At 43.1% G+C, this 16,676-nt stretch overlaps 1 protein-coding gene across 1 annotated transcript; it reads right to left on the reverse strand.

Moving 5' to 3' along the window:
- Positions 1–31: 31 nt before the first annotated feature.
- On the reverse strand, positions 32–16,257 carry LOC123997382 (transmembrane 6 superfamily member 1-like). The gene is made up of 11 exons (XM_046301548.1): positions 16,111–16,257; positions 15,779–15,916; positions 13,626–13,729; positions 5,422–5,519; positions 4,861–4,964; positions 4,440–4,522; positions 3,813–3,937; positions 3,488–3,589; positions 2,696–2,788; positions 1,139–1,258; positions 32–327 (listed from the first exon to the last, which is right to left on the reverse strand). The coding sequence occupies exons 2-11, from the start codon at positions 15,856–15,858 to the stop codon at positions 85–87; spliced, it is 1,152 nt and encodes a 383-aa protein (XP_046157504.1). The 5' UTR covers positions 15,859–15,916; positions 16,111–16,257; the 3' UTR covers positions 32–84.
- Between the last annotated feature and the right edge of the window lie 419 nt (positions 16,258–16,676).

A 16,676-nucleotide genomic window follows, 5' to 3' on the forward strand; every position in this document is an offset into this window, starting at 1 on the left:
TACAGAAACAAATTCATAGATTAGAAGTCAATTCTGTACACCTATTTGCATATCTTTATTGGTAACTTTATCAGTATGTAAACTTTAATTGTGTTTCTTCTCGACTAGGGTGTCAGCATCAGGAACCCAGGGCATCCCCTCCATGCCAGGAAGTTTAGTGACGGTCAAGAAGAAGTTGGTGTTACTGGTGCAGCGCATGGCGATGAGTGAGGGGATCACAGCGTACAGCAGGTTGGCTGCCAGGACAGCCAGGAAAGCCTCGTCTGGGATCCGGAATGGGGCCACTGTACGAGGGTGGAGGGATGCCCCAATGTGGGCCCACTGACACTGTGGAGGAGAGAGGAAAGAGTAGGTAACGTTTAGGGTTATTCCAAACAGGAGGGCAACTTGTACAGTATATTCACAGCTGACCAGTAATTCGATTTTCACGTTTTTGGGGTTACCGGTAGTTTTTCTTCCCCCCCCACAAAGACCTTGACTGAATAGTTTTAAACCTAATATGTTGCTTCACTTTGGGCCTCTGCAACAGTCATTAGTATCTACAGCCAGCGATGTGCAGTATAACAACCGACCTCAGAGAGAAGACTCTGGTGCACTGCTCTGAGCAGAAGATGCAGCTAGCCAAGCTCCGTTTCACAGGATTATTTTGATGAGAATAGCTGAATCTCTGAGGCAGGCCTTCCCCTGTGTTGGAAGGGATACTAGGGGCTGCAGACAAGTCTATACAGGACTGGCCTTTGATCACTGTCTCTTGTTTGATGTTTGCCTCCATTAGTCCCGTATGGGAAGGAACTAGATTACAGGAAGCAGGCCTCTGCAGGATGGAGCTGATTGGTTATTATTGTGAACACGGACTCCATGAAGAGGTCTTATTAAGGTTGTCTATAATCAAATATTTCAATGAGAAGTAGTACTGGGAGCTATACTGTCACTAACTCCAAGTGTAATGTTTACATTTTGAACTTTCAGGGCCCCAGTCACTGCAATGTGATTCAACCTCTTCATCTGTTCAAGTTATCACTAGTATGACTAGTAATAGCTGTATGTAGAAGCTCTGTACATAGAGCACATTACATTCTGGGAGCTGTAGTCTATGCTATTAACAAATAATAACAGAAATATATCCCCCCATATCTACCTGGGCGACGCCTCCAGCAACAAATACAGTCCAGTCGGGCATCCAGGTGCAGCCAGGCACTACGAGTCCGTAGATGAAGGCACCCAGCATAGGCAGCATGTAGAACAGGAAGTGCAACATCTAAAAAATGTAGAGGTACAACATCAAAGGATTACATCACAGTGGTGACTTCAGCCGACCCGCCCTAACACACAACGCTGACACTCCAATGGTCAATTAATACAGTACATCTTCATCCTCTCTGGGGCTCTAACACATTACAGCAGTCCAAGTACTCGCACAGAATACAGAGACCGCTGCTGCATGCTGGATGCATAGACAACACACTCTCACGCATGCACGTACACAAACACACACATTTGAAGTGCTTTCACACCGCACACTCAGGTCCAAATTGTATTGTCCAGATACAGAGGTCGTTACATCGACACTCACAAGCACTTGCAGAATATTTGGAGCATGAAAGTCAGGTAGCTGTTAAAGTAATGGCATCAAATTATGTCCTTTGAACAGTGGCTTTTGTTCTGGAGCTGTGGTGCTGATGAATCCTAATGAATTGAGCCCAGAGGCTGAGAACCAATCACACGTTGCCCTTCAGTCCTTGGAGGAGTGTCTTTGTTTTCCTCGCCCCGGTCATCTGTATGCCGTGGTTTATCAACATCAATGATTAAAAAGGTCAGTGTAAGATCAGCGCAACACCCCAACTCCACACACTCAACACACACACCCGTATTGACACACACATGCTTTAACACACACAGGGATTTAAACACACATGCTAGCTTGAGCACGCCAACATGTAAGCACATGCGCACACACACACTCGCACACACACACACGCACACACACACACACACACACACTCGCACACACACACACACGCACACACACACACACACACACGCACACACACACACACACACACACACACACACACACACACACACACACACACACACACACACACACACACACACACACACACACACACACACACACACACACACACACACACACACACACACACACACACACCCCTCCCACCCGGTGTGTTGCTGATGTGGGGGCTCAGGGGAAGGAGGATTATCTTATCAAGTTCTCAGCATGCAGTTCCCTGCCTGATCGATACTTCGCCATTGTGCCTGGACTGGAGCCACAACAAGGTCTTTGGATAACCTATTGACTCGGCTAAGAACCCTAACAAAACCAAATAAACATCCCCCAGCAGACGGAGAAAGCCCAGGCGTTGAGACCGGACCAGACACAACCACGTTCTCTTGCCTAACAAATGAGAGAGAATGAACCAGCCTGGCCTCTCACCCCTCTCATTGTGGCATAATGATGAAAAATGGCTCTGTGATCTCTTCTGTGAGACACACAGCTAGAGAGGAGAGAGGTAGGGCAGGCTTCAAGGCAGCTCCAACTGATTTCTGAATGGAGTTGTTATTTCTGAATGGAGTTGTTATTTCTGAATGGAGTTGTTATTTAAAACAAGAGACTATTAAGGAATGCCACTGGCACTGCAGAGAGGCATGCTCTGTCTCTTAAAGTACCCACCATAACCTTGGGGTAGCCCACCGGGTCCTTCAGATAGGGCTCGTACTGGCGGAGGTAGATGGTACAGGCCTCTAGAGGGGAGTCAAGAGCTACCTGAATGCACACATAGGAGGAAGGTTACAACATGATCATCTTCTTGACAAGAGCACTGTATAAACTACTTGTCTGTAGGATCAGTTATTGTAATTTATAAACTGGGTGGTTCGAGCCCTGAATGCTGATTGGCTGACAGCCGTGTTATATCAGACCGTATACCCCGGGTAATACAAAACATGTATTTTTACTCTTATTTTCATGAATTACCTACTTGTTCCCTTTCACATTCCCCATGGACCAGACATGGTTTATTTAAGCAATAAGGCACAATGAGGTCTGGTATATGGCCAATATACCACGGCTAAGGGCAGTTCTTAGGTACAACGCATCGCGGAGGTACTGGATGAAAATCACAGTAAAAAACTATGCAAGTTAAATAAGTATGTGCATATTTCCACAAATCAGACCATCTTGAATGTTCTATTTGCCAGGGAAGTGTCAGATGAGACCACCAATATCACATATATGGAATCAGCGCAGCAGGTGTTGCACATAATCTATGCATCATAAACAAATCCTTGACTGCTGTACAAAGACAGCTAGCATGAGGGAATCAACTCAATATGCATTGACTCTTTTGGCTGTGCTAGCATTGGTGGGCTGGACCAATCCTAATATAATAAGGTCTTTTTTATTTTATTTTCAATATTTTTGAGTGTTTATTTCTAAGTGTGTATTCAGGCCCTGCTGGCTCACCAAGCCCCTGAAGAGAGTGAAGGCCATGGCCCCCAGTAGCAGCAGCACCAGGAGAAGGTCTGTAGGGCGCCAGATGAGATTAAAACTCTGATCATAGTGGGCCTAAGAGACACCAACACCAGGGGAGGAGAAGCTTCTTTAGACAGTTCAGATGCACTATAACATAGTAATAAATACACACTTCAGCTAGGATCTTGTAGTAATATATCATAACTAAGGTTCTATTTCTGTGTCCTAGTATGTTTGGTCAAGTCACACGGTCAGGGAAAACTCCTGGCCCTACGCATTCCACCAGGCCAATCAGGTGTGCCCTGCTCCATCATACCCTGTATCCACCGAGGGTTGGCCCATTCTTGGGCTGGTTGAACAGCTTGATCGCACCCCATATTGGAAGCATTAAGAAGGGCATGTTGAGCCAGAAGGCGGGACGGATATCTGATCCAAATTTACCTGCCAGAGAGGGAAACAGAGAGCATTTCATCCCCTAGAACTATGAGGGGGAACTGGGTACATCTGATGGAGAGTAGAGCAGTCTACTTTTAACTGTGTTAAAGTTGACACATTTCCATGAGGTGTACATGAAAGATAGGCGAGACCACATTACCATAATGTTCAGCCTCTTTCTATTTATACACACCTTGTAATTAACTCCAATGATTTTCTAAACAAAATCCTCATTAGGACATCATTGAACGAACACACAACTAAAATACAAAATGATGTGAACACAGCCACAGTTTAGTTTGATCCTCTAATACCTCCCTATGCTGTTTGAAACTCAAAGAGCAGATGCTTCGAGCCTAGTTTAGCTTTGTTCTGTAAATTCTAAAGGGAAGCACATGTGTTACGTTGGCAACCTGCACTATGACACTGATTCTACAAGGCTGTACAGATGTATCGTTGATTAACTCTGCCATTGTGGGTTACAGGAGTGGGGGAAGGAGAGACTCACCTACAACAATCCCTGTCACAAAGACACTCATGTTGGCAAACAATGACCCAGCCCAGAAGAGACCCAGGGTGCGGTAAGACTTGCTGAGAGACGGAAAGAAAATGGTCAGTAGATGTTGCTCCCATCACTGAAAAAAAAGTGACACCGTGTCGTACAAAGCTTCAAATGAATGACCCAGCAGTGAGACGATGAGAAGATGTGTGGACGTAAATGTGGTCACACTAGGATCCTGCTTGGGGCCGATTCTGAGGTACGAAGTCTCGGCTCTCCTGGTGAAGGGGACTATAAGGTACAATACAATACAATTATTGTTTCCTTAGTCCAGTTATTGGTCCAGGTATGAATGGAGTGGTTCAGAATCCTAGTGTATGTGTGTAGATCATCATTACAAGACCAAGTTGACACAGTGAACAACACACACCTGTTCCATAAGCGCTGTATCATCATGAGGTACATGATGAAATGCACTATTCCATCCCAGTAGCACATCATGATGGCATAGGCAGTACCCAGATAGGGCTCTCCCTGCAACACACAAATACAACCGTTAACCTAAAACTGTTGAAACAACAGACCGATTCTAAAGTTTCAAAAATATATATTATTAGCCAATCAAATTTTATTGGTCACATACACATGGTTAGCAGATGCTATTGCGAGTGTAGCGAAATGCTTTGTGCTTCTAGATCTGACAGTGCAGCAGTATCTAACAGGTAATATCTAACAATTCCACAACAAAATCTAATAAACACAATCTAGTAAAAGAATGGGATGAGAATATATAAATATAAAATATATGGATGAGCAGTGACAGAGCAGCTAAGATGCAATAGATAGTATAGAATAGATAGTGTAGTATACAGTACACAGTATATACATGTGAGATATGTAAACATTCTTATTGTGGCATTTTTAAAGTGACTAGTGTTCCATTTGACCTAGCATGATGTTAAGTCATGAGATGGAGAATGTAGAGACTAACCGTTTTCTGGTAGAATTCCATGAACCCGGAAATAAAACCATCATGTTCCATAGCACTCACAAGGTCAATGACACAAGTGAAGGAAAACTCAGCAAACACTGTAAAGACAATGCAAACATTCAGTACTGTGGCAGATGGATATTGTGAAAGTGGACAATTGTCAGCAGGAGGCAAATACAGTATTATAGAATACACGTCACAGGGGTTATTTCACGTAAGTGCCCCAATTACACAACAGAAAATGACTTGGATTAATGTGTGGCTGTTGTTCTGTTCAACTCTCTTTGGTGCGATTAGCATACACCGATTGTATTTTTGAGCGTTTTTTCAGCTCTGTAAGAAAGGCCCTCATTCAATTCGTGCAGAATTCAGCTCAGTAGAAACCTGTCGCAGCTAGATTTCAAGCAGCTCTGCTGTAAGAACAATTCTCATTATTCTCATTACGATAAAGAGAGATCTCTTTCCTCCGATCTTTATTACCCAATCTGCTTTGTCTCTTAATAAAACGGTCAGAACCCTATTACTGCCTATAAAGATGCATTGAACAAGACTGGACTTTTCTGTGTTTCAAATATTTCCCTCCAACCAACCAGTTATTGATTTCCTGGGCTATAGAGGGTGATACTGCTATAGCTGTAGGCTGGGTGAGGGGAGATTTATATTGGGAGCTGTGGGTTGAGTTTTCCTCGGGTTCAGAGCAGAGTGGCGCTGAGAGGGCACTTCTCATCTCTCCAAGTCAGAGCCTGGCTGGAACCCCATATGGGTCTGGGAAACACATAATGAGCGGCAGGGGATCAAGGGGACTGGAGATGGGCAAGGACAGAAGCCCAGTTCAAGTGGTTGGTAATGTGAAGCCAATAGACATATTGGTTCTCCACCTCAATATCCACACTCTTTAGGAACTGCCCAGTCAGCCAGTAGTACTACCATTTTTTTACATTTTTTATTTCACATTGAATTCACGTCATATGACAACCAAACGTAAACCAAAAATAGACGTTGAAATGACGAAGCATGTTGGTGGCTGCATCATGGTATGAGTATTTTGTTTAACATTTATTTCATCAGGAAGTCATACTGACACCAAGGTCTCTTTTCCAAATAAGCCCTGATTTACAGAAATGACAGAAAATACACACATCAAAATAAAAATATGAAAACCACGGTCACAAAAAACAAACACATTCATCAGTAATAATGTCCTCAAGGTATGCTTGCCATCAGGAAAGACTGGGGAGCTTTTCCAGGACAAAAAGAAAGAGGATAGAGCTAAGCTCAGGCAAAATCCTAAAGGAAAACCTGCTTCAGTCGGCTTTACACCAGACACTGGGAGAGGAATTCACCTTTCAGCAGGACAATAACCTTCAACGCAATGCCAAATCTACAGTGGAGTTGCTTTTTGAAAGGAATAATGGACAAATACTGCACTTAGAGACTTACCCAGAAAGACTCACAGCTGTAATCGCTGCCAAAGGTGATTCTAACATGTATTGACTCAGGGAGATTAATACTTATCTAATCAAAGTATATTAGGGTTTTATTTTTCATTAATCTTGACATTAAAAAATCGAACATTTTAAAAAATCAGAAGAAATCCAAGGTGGTAAATATTTGATACCCAGTGTGTATAGAGTTCTGTGAACTCATGTTTCCTTGAAATGGAATAGGGTGCCCAATCCATGTATTAGCTTTAATACAAGGCTTGGCTGTCCCGTACATCATCCAATGTCCTTGTAACGGCACCTGTGTGTAACGGCTCAGGCAGCCGTCCTGCATCCCTCACTATCTCCCTGACGTTGCTGCTGCTGTCTCCTGATAAACACACCGATAGAGACACACACTCTGTCTCTCTCCAGGTACCTGTGGCCTTCTAATCCTCTGAAGGGTCTGGTTTATCTAAGCTGTCTAACAGGTAAGATAGGAGGATTATCCTTCTCTATCGCAGCAGGAAACCATTCTCAGCTCTGGGCTGTTTCTCCTTCCTCAGAATCACCTGATGAGGCGCAACGTCATGGCATGGCCACAGGGCATCTGGGAGATAGGCTCATTCCTAACCACCTGTGTGTAAGCCTATGGCAGGATATAGGGGACTATTAACTATCAAAAATAAAGAGAGTCGCAGACTCCATATATATTGTCTCCCAGTCATTTATTGGGTATTTACCAATGTTTCGGTATCACTGTGCCTTCTGCAGGGTAATGTCATGAACACTTGAACCAGATTACGTAGACAAACAGTGCAATTAGTGCAACCAATGACAATAGTGAGGTGTGTGTCATGATGATTAAGTTCATTAGAATGAATTTGTTTAAATGTTTAAAAAAATAATAATAATTAAAAAGAACAATAGTGTATGGCATATTGAACATATTAGGCTATTGTTATCATATGGAAACATAATTGAATATTGTACATAATATTAGCATCAACATATATTATTGTTTAATTGAATTTCACATATTTAATTCTTTTGTATTTAATTTCATATTTGTTAGATGTAATCTTTTGGTTCAACCATAATGCATAGTAAGCATCATCAACAGGGGGAACATATTAGGTGTACACTAATAAGCTGTAGAAAGAATATATACATTTATAAGACTTGTTCATAAAACAAAGGATTGTTCATAAGAAGGGCCTGAGATCAAAGTCAATATTCAGACCACTAGGAGTCAACGTTCTTAGAAGGATATTGAGTAAGCCTCCCTTTGTAGAAGCAGGATCTCCATGTTACCTCCTCTCCTTGGTAGAGCAACATGCTCAATGCCTGTGTATTTTAGGGAGGAGATTGAATGGTTAGCTTCAACAAAGTAAGCTGCTACTGGATAGTTAATGTTCTTACACCTGATTGAGCTGCGGTGTTCAGCTATGCTTTGTTTTAATTGTCTTTTGTTTGTCCTACGTAGGCTTTTCCACATGAACAGGTGGTGAGATAGATTACTCCCTTGGTCTTGCATGAGATGATACCCCTAACAGGGATTTTTCGATCTGTATGTGGTTGTCTGAAGAAGGATGTTTTTATAGTGCTATTGCACTGTGCGCATGAGCCACATTTGTAGTTTCCATTTGGTATAGGTGTCAGGAGTGTCTGAGTGGGCTCAGGGGGCAGGTCAGATCTCACCAAGCTATCTCCAATATTGCGACCACACTTATAGACCACCAGTGGGGGTTCCTTGAAGAGGTGTGCAATTTTTTTGTCTGACTGCAGAATATGCCAGTGCATTTTCAGGATTGCTTTCATTTTCTCTCCGAACCCTTGGTGTACTTAGTGCAAAAGATGGTTGCGTTGTTTTTCTTCTTTGGTTGAGTTTTTAGTAATTCCTCTCTTGGTTTTTTGAGATATTTTCATCATTGCAGCATCAAGAGATTTGTCCTTGTAGCCTCTCATTTTGAATTGATCTGTCATTCTTTTAGCATTGCTGTCAAAATCTGTCTGGTGGCCACAGATTCGTTTAACCCTGCTTAGCTGGCTATATGGCAGACCATTCTTGTGGGATAGCAAGGTATTGCGATCTGTGGGCGGCTTGTGTATACGTCTGTGTGTAATGCATCATTCTATTTGATGATCCATAAGTCCAGGTAGTTTATTCTTCTCTCATCAGTCTGCATGGTGAATTTGAGGTATTCAGAGCTCTCGTTTATCAGAGTTTGGAATTAATTTAGTTCCAAATGACTTCCTTCCCAGAGCACAAAGACATCATCTATGTATGTCTTCCATAGGAGGATTTTAGAACGTAAGGGGTGTGTCTCTGTTTTGTAAAGGAGTGCTTCCTCAAATTGTCCCACATACAGGTTTGCATAGTTGGGGGGAAAGGGGGAGTCTGTGGCTACACCCCCCGAATTTGAAGGAAAAAGTCTGACTCAAAGACGAAATAGTTATTGGATAATACCAGTTCAGTAAGTTGTAAGATGCAATCATTGGATGGAGCAAGGGTAGAGTCTCTCTGCTGAAGGAAGAGTTGTAGCGCCTGCATGCCTCCAGTGTGTGGGATGTTAGTGTACAAGCTCTCCACATCAAACATGGCCAGCAGGGTGCCCTCTGGTAACAGGTGGTTAGGAATGAACCTATTGCAGGATATAGGTGACTGACATGACATCCCTTATGATGCCAGCCTGGAAGCCAATGTATCAATCGCAAGTCAAATCAAATTTGATTTGTCACATGCGCCGAATACAACAGGTGTAGACCTTACAGTGAAATGCTTACTTGCAAGCCCTTAACCAATGATGCAGTTAAGAAAATCCCCCCAAAATTAAGAAGTTAAAAAAGTAAGAGATAAGAAAAACAAACAATTGAAGAGCAGGAGTAAATAACAATAGCAGGGCTTTATACAGGAGGTACCGGTACAGAGTCAATGTGTGGGGGCACCGGTGTCGAGGTATTGAGACAATTGTGTACACGCAGGTAGGGTTGTCAAAGTGGCTATGCATAGATAATAACAGAGAGTTGCAGCAGTACAAATAGTAGAAGCTGTTTAGAAGCCTTTTGGACCTAGACATGGCGCTCCGGTACCTCTTGCCGTGCGGTAGCAAAGAAAACAGTCTATGACTAGAGTGGCTGGAATCTTTGATGATTTTTAGGGCCTTCCTCTGACACCGCCTGGTATAGAGGTCCTGGATGGCAGGAAGCTTGGCCCAGTGATGTACTGGACCGTACGCACTACCCTCTGTAGTGCCTTGCGGTCAGAGGCCGAGCAGTTGCCATACCAGGCAGTGATGCAACCCGTCAGGATGCTCTGAGGGGGAATAGGTTTTGTCGTGCCCTCTTTATGACTGTCTTTGTGTGCTTGGGCCATGTTAGGTTGTTGTTGATATGGATGCCAAGGAACTTGAAGCTCTCAACCTGCTCCACTACAGCCCTGTCAATGAGAATGGGGGCGTGCTCGGTCCTCTTTTTCCTGTAGTCCACAATCATCTCCTTTGTCTTGATCACGTTGAGGGAGAGGTTGTTGTCCTTGCACCACATGGTCAGGTCTCTGACCTCCTCCCTACCACTGTGGTGTCATCAGCAAACTTAAAGAGGGTGTTGGAGTCGTGCCTGGCCGTGCAGTCATGAGTGAACAGGGAGTTCAGGAGGGGACTGAGCATGCACCCCTGAGGGGCCCCCTGTGTTGAGGATCAGCCTTACCACCTGGGAGCGGCCCGTCAGGAAGTCTAGGATCCAGTTGCAGAGGGAACTGTATAGTCCCAGGGTCCTTAGCTTTGTGATGAGCTTTGAGGGCTCTATGGTGTTGAACGCTGCGCTGTTGTCAATTAATAACATTCTCACATAGGTGTTCCTTTTGTCCAGGTGGGAAAGGGCAGTGAGGTGTGCAATAGAGACTGCATCATCTGTGGATCTGTTGGTGCAGAATGCAAATTGGAGTGGGTCTAGGGCAGTGGTCACCCACCGATCGGTCGCAATCGACTTGTCGATCTCCAAGGCATTTCTAGTTGATCACCAAACATTTCTGTAAAAAAACACAACGATAATACCTTGTGTTTCTATTTTTTTTATTAGTCTGGGGCTGTTGGTGGTCGGTGCAGCCAATTCAGCTGCCCAGGCAATCTGTTGCCATTTCATGTGTCTGAAGGTAAAAACTCTGCCTTCCCGGTGGGCCTGGAGAGGAAATCAAGTGCACTATGCTACTGCTGGCCAATCAGATTGCTCAGATTACGGAGTCTGCAGTAATGTAGCAGGCATGAAAGAAAGCTGCAGCAAAATGTATATTGAGATTTCAAAACGTTTAAAACCATGAGTAGAGAGAGACTGTCAACAAATATAGCAAAGAGCTGCTGTTTTTGTGAGTGAGTTCATGTTTAAGTTCTTACTCAGCACTGTCAACACTTTTATAAGCCATAAAATGCGCGTTCTTCCCATTTCCACTCAGCGCTACAACAAGCAGCGCAGCAGTAATGAATGAATGGAAAATGCATCTATAGGCTTGCGTTGTTGTTATTGTTAGCGGCTCGGGTCATTTTTAATATCAAGGAATATTTCACATTCTCTGTTCATAGGAGTAACATGAATTTGTGCATGAGGCAGACATAAATGCGGTGCGACTCGAGTTTCGCCATCAGCTGGAAAATGGTGTCCCTTTTTGGTCAGAGTCAGTGGAGGAATGTTGAGAGACGGACCCTCAGTCTGCCGCTCTCCCTCCGCTGAGACTGACCATCAGATGCAGGCACCATCAGCCAAGTAAAATAAATAGCTAATGATTTAAATGTAGTCTCACTCATCTGTGATCATACAGTGTGTTGTGAAATCTGTGAATGTATTGTAATGTTTTCAAATGGTATGAACGGCCTTAATTTTGCCAGACCCCAGGAAGTTAATGGGGAACCATAATAAATACAAATATAATATACCTCAAAATGGTCTGAACAACAATGCAGGTAAATTCACGCAAAGCCAGTATGCGGTGATAATGTATTGGTCCTATAGCTTACTACACAAACTTCATTGCTACAGTACTGTTTTTAATTGGTTAATGTTGCATGACATTTTTAAAGTCATGTTAATAAAAGACAATCAGAGTGGTAGATCTCGGCATACATTTTGACTCAGAAAGTGATCTTGACTCAGAAAAGGTTGTTGACCACTGGTCTAGGGTTTCTTGGATAATGGTGTTAACGTGAGCCATGACCAGCCTTTCGTGGCTACAGACGTGAGTGCTACAGGTCGGTAGTTATTTAGGCAGGTTACCTTAGTGTTATTGGGTACAGAGACTATGGTGGTCTACTTGAAACATGTTGGTATTACAGACTCCGACAGGGAGAGGTTGAAAATGTCAGTGAAGGCCCTTGCCAGTTGGTCAGCGCATGCTCAGAGTACACGTCCTGGTAATCCGTCAGGCCCAGCGGCCTTGTGAATGTTGACCTGTTTAAAGGTCTTACTTACATCGTCTGCAGAGAGCATAATCACACAGTCATCCGGAACAGTTGGTGCTCTCATGCATGTTTCAGTGTGACTTGCCTCGAAGCGAGCATAGAAGTGATTTAGCTCGTCTGGTAGGCTCGTGTCACTGGGCAGCTCTCGGCTGTGCTTCCCTTTGTAGTCTGGAATAGCTTACAAGCCCTGCCACATCCGACGAGCGTCTGTGCCGGTGTAGTACGATTTGATCTTAGTCCTGTATTGACGATTTGCCTGTTTGATGGTTTGTCGGAGGGCATAGCAGGATTTCTTATAAGCTTATGGGTTAGAGTCCCGCACCTTGAAAGCGGCAGCTCTACTCTTAAGCTCAGTGCGAATGTTGGCTGTAATCCATGGCTTCTGGTTGGGGTATGTACGTACAGTCACTAAGGGGACAATGTCCTCGATGCACTTATTGATAAAGCCAGTGACTGATGTGGTTTATTCCTCAATGTCATCGGAGGAATCCCAGAACATATTCCAGTCTGTGCTAGCAAAACAGTCCTGTAGTTTAGCATCTGCTTCAACTGACCACTTTTTATAGAGACCGAGTCACTGGTGTTTTCTGCTATGTATGTATTTTATTTTACCTTTATTTAACTAGGCAAGTCAGTTAAGAACAAATTCTTATTTTCAATGACGGCCTAATGTTAACCCTAATGTTAACTGCCTGTTCAGGGGCAGAATGACAGATTTGTATCTTGTCAGCTCGGGGGTTTGAACTTGAAACCTTCCGGTTACTAGTCCAAAGGCTACCGTGTGTGTGTGTGTGTGTGTGTGTTGTTTTTTTGTCTTCTTATTTGGTAATGATGCTTCAACATTACTGCCCTGCGTCCCACATGGGACAGTCATCCACGATCAGTCAGTTCGGTAAGTAGTAAGTTATATACTGTGTGTGTGCACGGCATGTGACTTCACATGCCCTTAGGCTCATGTTCCAGGTCTTTCCAGCTCTCCTACTACTGTGGTGTTGTAAGAACAAGCCTAACAAGTCTGTCAGTCTGGGTTTCAGCATTACACTGATCCTGATCAGTATAAGCAGCTTTGTGTATAAATGAATGAAACAATGAAAACAATTCATGACGATAAGAAGGTTCTGGAAGTCTGTTCACTGGGGTTGGCCTTATGTATGTAGTGGTCATTCATGCTCTTTCTTAACTATGTAACACAGAGGGGATCTGTTTAAAAGTATTGGTTCTTTGTTAAGGAAATAAAATCATCAATGTTAAACTAGTTTTCACCCAAATAAAACAGCTAATTTCTCTTTGATCTGCCATCATCATCATCTTGAAAGAATGATTAATACCATACCATAGAAAAGGGTGTCTTTGGGCGGGTTGCGTCGGGTGATAAGGAAGTAGAAGAACCACACCACCACCAACACTGCAATACCAATCTGCAGTATCACAACAGGCCTGCAGGTAAGAGATAACAACACACTGTTAGCTAGCGGACAAATCATGATATTTTTCAAATTCATAGTGCAAAGTCTTAACTTACCTGCACTATACTTTTTAAAGAGCAATCTCCCTCCGCTGTTCTGCCTCATTCTCTTCTCTAATTAGTTGGTGAGTCTGCTCTGCAGTGCTAAATTAGTGAGCAGTGATGAATGGGCAGACAGAGGGAGCGATAATTATGCCAACACCCAGAGCACCAGGAGAAATGATGCAGAGATGGGAGACCACATGATAGATAGAGGATACAGACAGACAGACATATGGGGATCACGGGGGGAAGGTGGGCTAGGCAGACGGGACTGCTGCTGCTCCTGCGGGGGCCTGGAGACTGGGGGAATTGCTGCACGCTCTGTTTGGGTTCTAATCACGCTAAAGCCTTGGAGATAGGAGAACAGCAGGAGGATCGCTGCCTGTGAGAATTAGAGAATATGTGCTAATGTCAACGGCTACATGGGGCCGCATTGGACTGATAGTGTCAAAGTTTGCAGCATTCAGTGAGGACAAACGGCTGGCTTGCTGGTTTGATCTCCATCCATTAGTAGCCCACATCACCAGGTCTATTTCTACTGTTGTGTTGACCCAAGCTGTGAGGTCAACTGCTAAAGCCTGCTTTGATGCTTCAGCCTCTGGGTCTTGTTTCAACAGAGCTACTTTGACTTGCTGATCCATAACGCCATGGGATGGCAGATCACTAGTACAAGAAGCATGTTTCATGTAGATCTCCAATGGTTTCCCGGCAACAACAGAGGTCATCACCACAATGACTCAATCAATCATGGTCTTTAGCTGTAGGCGGCCAAAACGATGGGGCATGTGAGATCACCACTCATCACCATGATTGGCAGTCAGAGTTAACAGGTACTGTGTTCAGAAAAGATTCATGTGCTACGGGGCATCTCCATGTAAACAAAATGACTTCCATCTCAAATGTACAATGTGTACACAGAAGCCAAACAAATGCTGTGAAGCCAAAGGGAAGCTTCCTGGCTGCATCTGAATGCACCAGCCCCGGAAGATTTATGCACACAATACTGTTTGTTTGCAAAGTGGAAGAACACATGTCAGCAGCAATTTATCAAACTCCTCTCGCGGCATGTAGGCCTATTGATTGCCAAAGTCCACATTGAACGAGTTCTAGGGATATCCGCAACGGAGGAGTATGGCAGTCTGCTTGAAATGAGAAATGTCCGCTGAGGAATGGAAGAATTGCTCGGGAGGAGTGGTGCAGACAGTCACCCCTATCCTACTGGAACTTTAATGTAATTAGGCCTGCTGTGGCAGCCTGCTTAACTAAACACTGGAGAGAGCATATCTTAACCCAATTGTCTGACAACACAGGTAGACTGGGGATTGACAAAATGTAGAAAATAGAAAAATAGATGTTTTATCATCCAGAGAGGTTAGAGACAGTCATTGTTTCAGATGTCAAAGACATGTTCTATCTGAATTCACAAGCCCTTTTTGACTTCCCCTTTAACTAATTATTTTTCACCCATCACCATATAATGTGAATGTGAATGTGACTAATGATTTGTCAAGGATTTATGGGTCAGAAATCTATGCGTAAAACTCAACAATGTCAGTGGGGCCTATTCATATGAGTTGCTAGTGCCCTCAAGCGGTAACAAAGAGTATTGAGCATACTTGCACCACTCAACTGGATCTTTGAATATGTAGCCTAAATTCGAATGCATTGCTTCTCAATCATCTAAAGACTCTACTGGCCTAGACGGCAAAATATTCTGTCATAGTTCCACATACACTACAACTTGCAAAATATTATTGACTTAATATAACATTTTTATTTTAGGTTCCAGAACACATTTGGCAAGACTGACCTTTGATTCAAATCTCATTTGTTCATAAATGAACCAAAACAATGTTTAAAGCTATTGATTAATTGAAGTCTAACAGCCTAACAAAACAAATATTTGTATAACTGTATGAACACATTTAAAGGAACCCAATTCTATAGTTAGACAAAAGGACATGACATCATTGACTTACTCTTGGAACTCTGGAGTGGTGTTCATGCAGTGAAGGACAACAAGGGCAGTCAGAGAAAACAAGAAAACTAATCTCTCCATCTCTTCAACTGCAGATGAAACAGCCAAAGGGTCCCTGGGGAATCACTAGCACCGACCACTGTAAAGAAAAACAAAAGTGGAATACAACTACCATTTGACCAATTATCTGCTATGATCTAATAACTACCTGTGTCTTGAGAACAATCACATGAATAATTAAACCATTTGCCAAAAACATATCCACGCAATACTTTTAAACGTTTTCACAAAATAGACAAAATCTCAATACAAATGTTATCAATCAATTCTTACCGTCTGGCCACTGTTTTGGCCTGTGGATTGTTGAAATTATGGTTGGCCTCGGGCAGACACAGCATATTTACAGGGAAATAATGAACTAGGAGCTTTTGGGGCAAGTTATGCAATTCGGGTTCGTCAGAGATTTATATAAATCGCATTAGATGGGGTAATTCACGTGCCTCTTAACTCACATTCATGTGTGTTAAGCAATGAGTGGTTAAGTCACATTCGTGTGTGTTAAGCAAATGTGTGGGTTTATGGGTTGTACATTGTACTAGGTCTACTACATTAGGCCTACTCTCTATTTAGTTTGAACTCATTTGAGATGAACACATTCAAATCCCTTCCTGCAGTCGAATGACCAAATCGCCATCTATTTTTCATAAATAATCCCCCCCCCCCAAAAAAAAAATGTACTCAGAAAAGCAGGTTTCTATGTAATAATATGTCAAACTGTTTTGTTATATTTCAGTCTTCTGTGGTGTATATAAAGTTTCATGTTGAGATCCAAACTCAAAATGTTATACATTTCAACTCGATTTCTGACATGGTACAGTTTTGTTTTATTAAGACCATAA

Source organism: Oncorhynchus gorbuscha, linkage group LG15 (genome assembly GCF_021184085.1).
Source record: "Oncorhynchus gorbuscha isolate QuinsamMale2020 ecotype Even-year linkage group LG15, OgorEven_v1.0, whole genome shotgun sequence".
In the NCBI taxonomy this organism is placed as follows: Eukaryota; Metazoa; Chordata; class Actinopteri; order Salmoniformes; family Salmonidae; genus Oncorhynchus; species Oncorhynchus gorbuscha.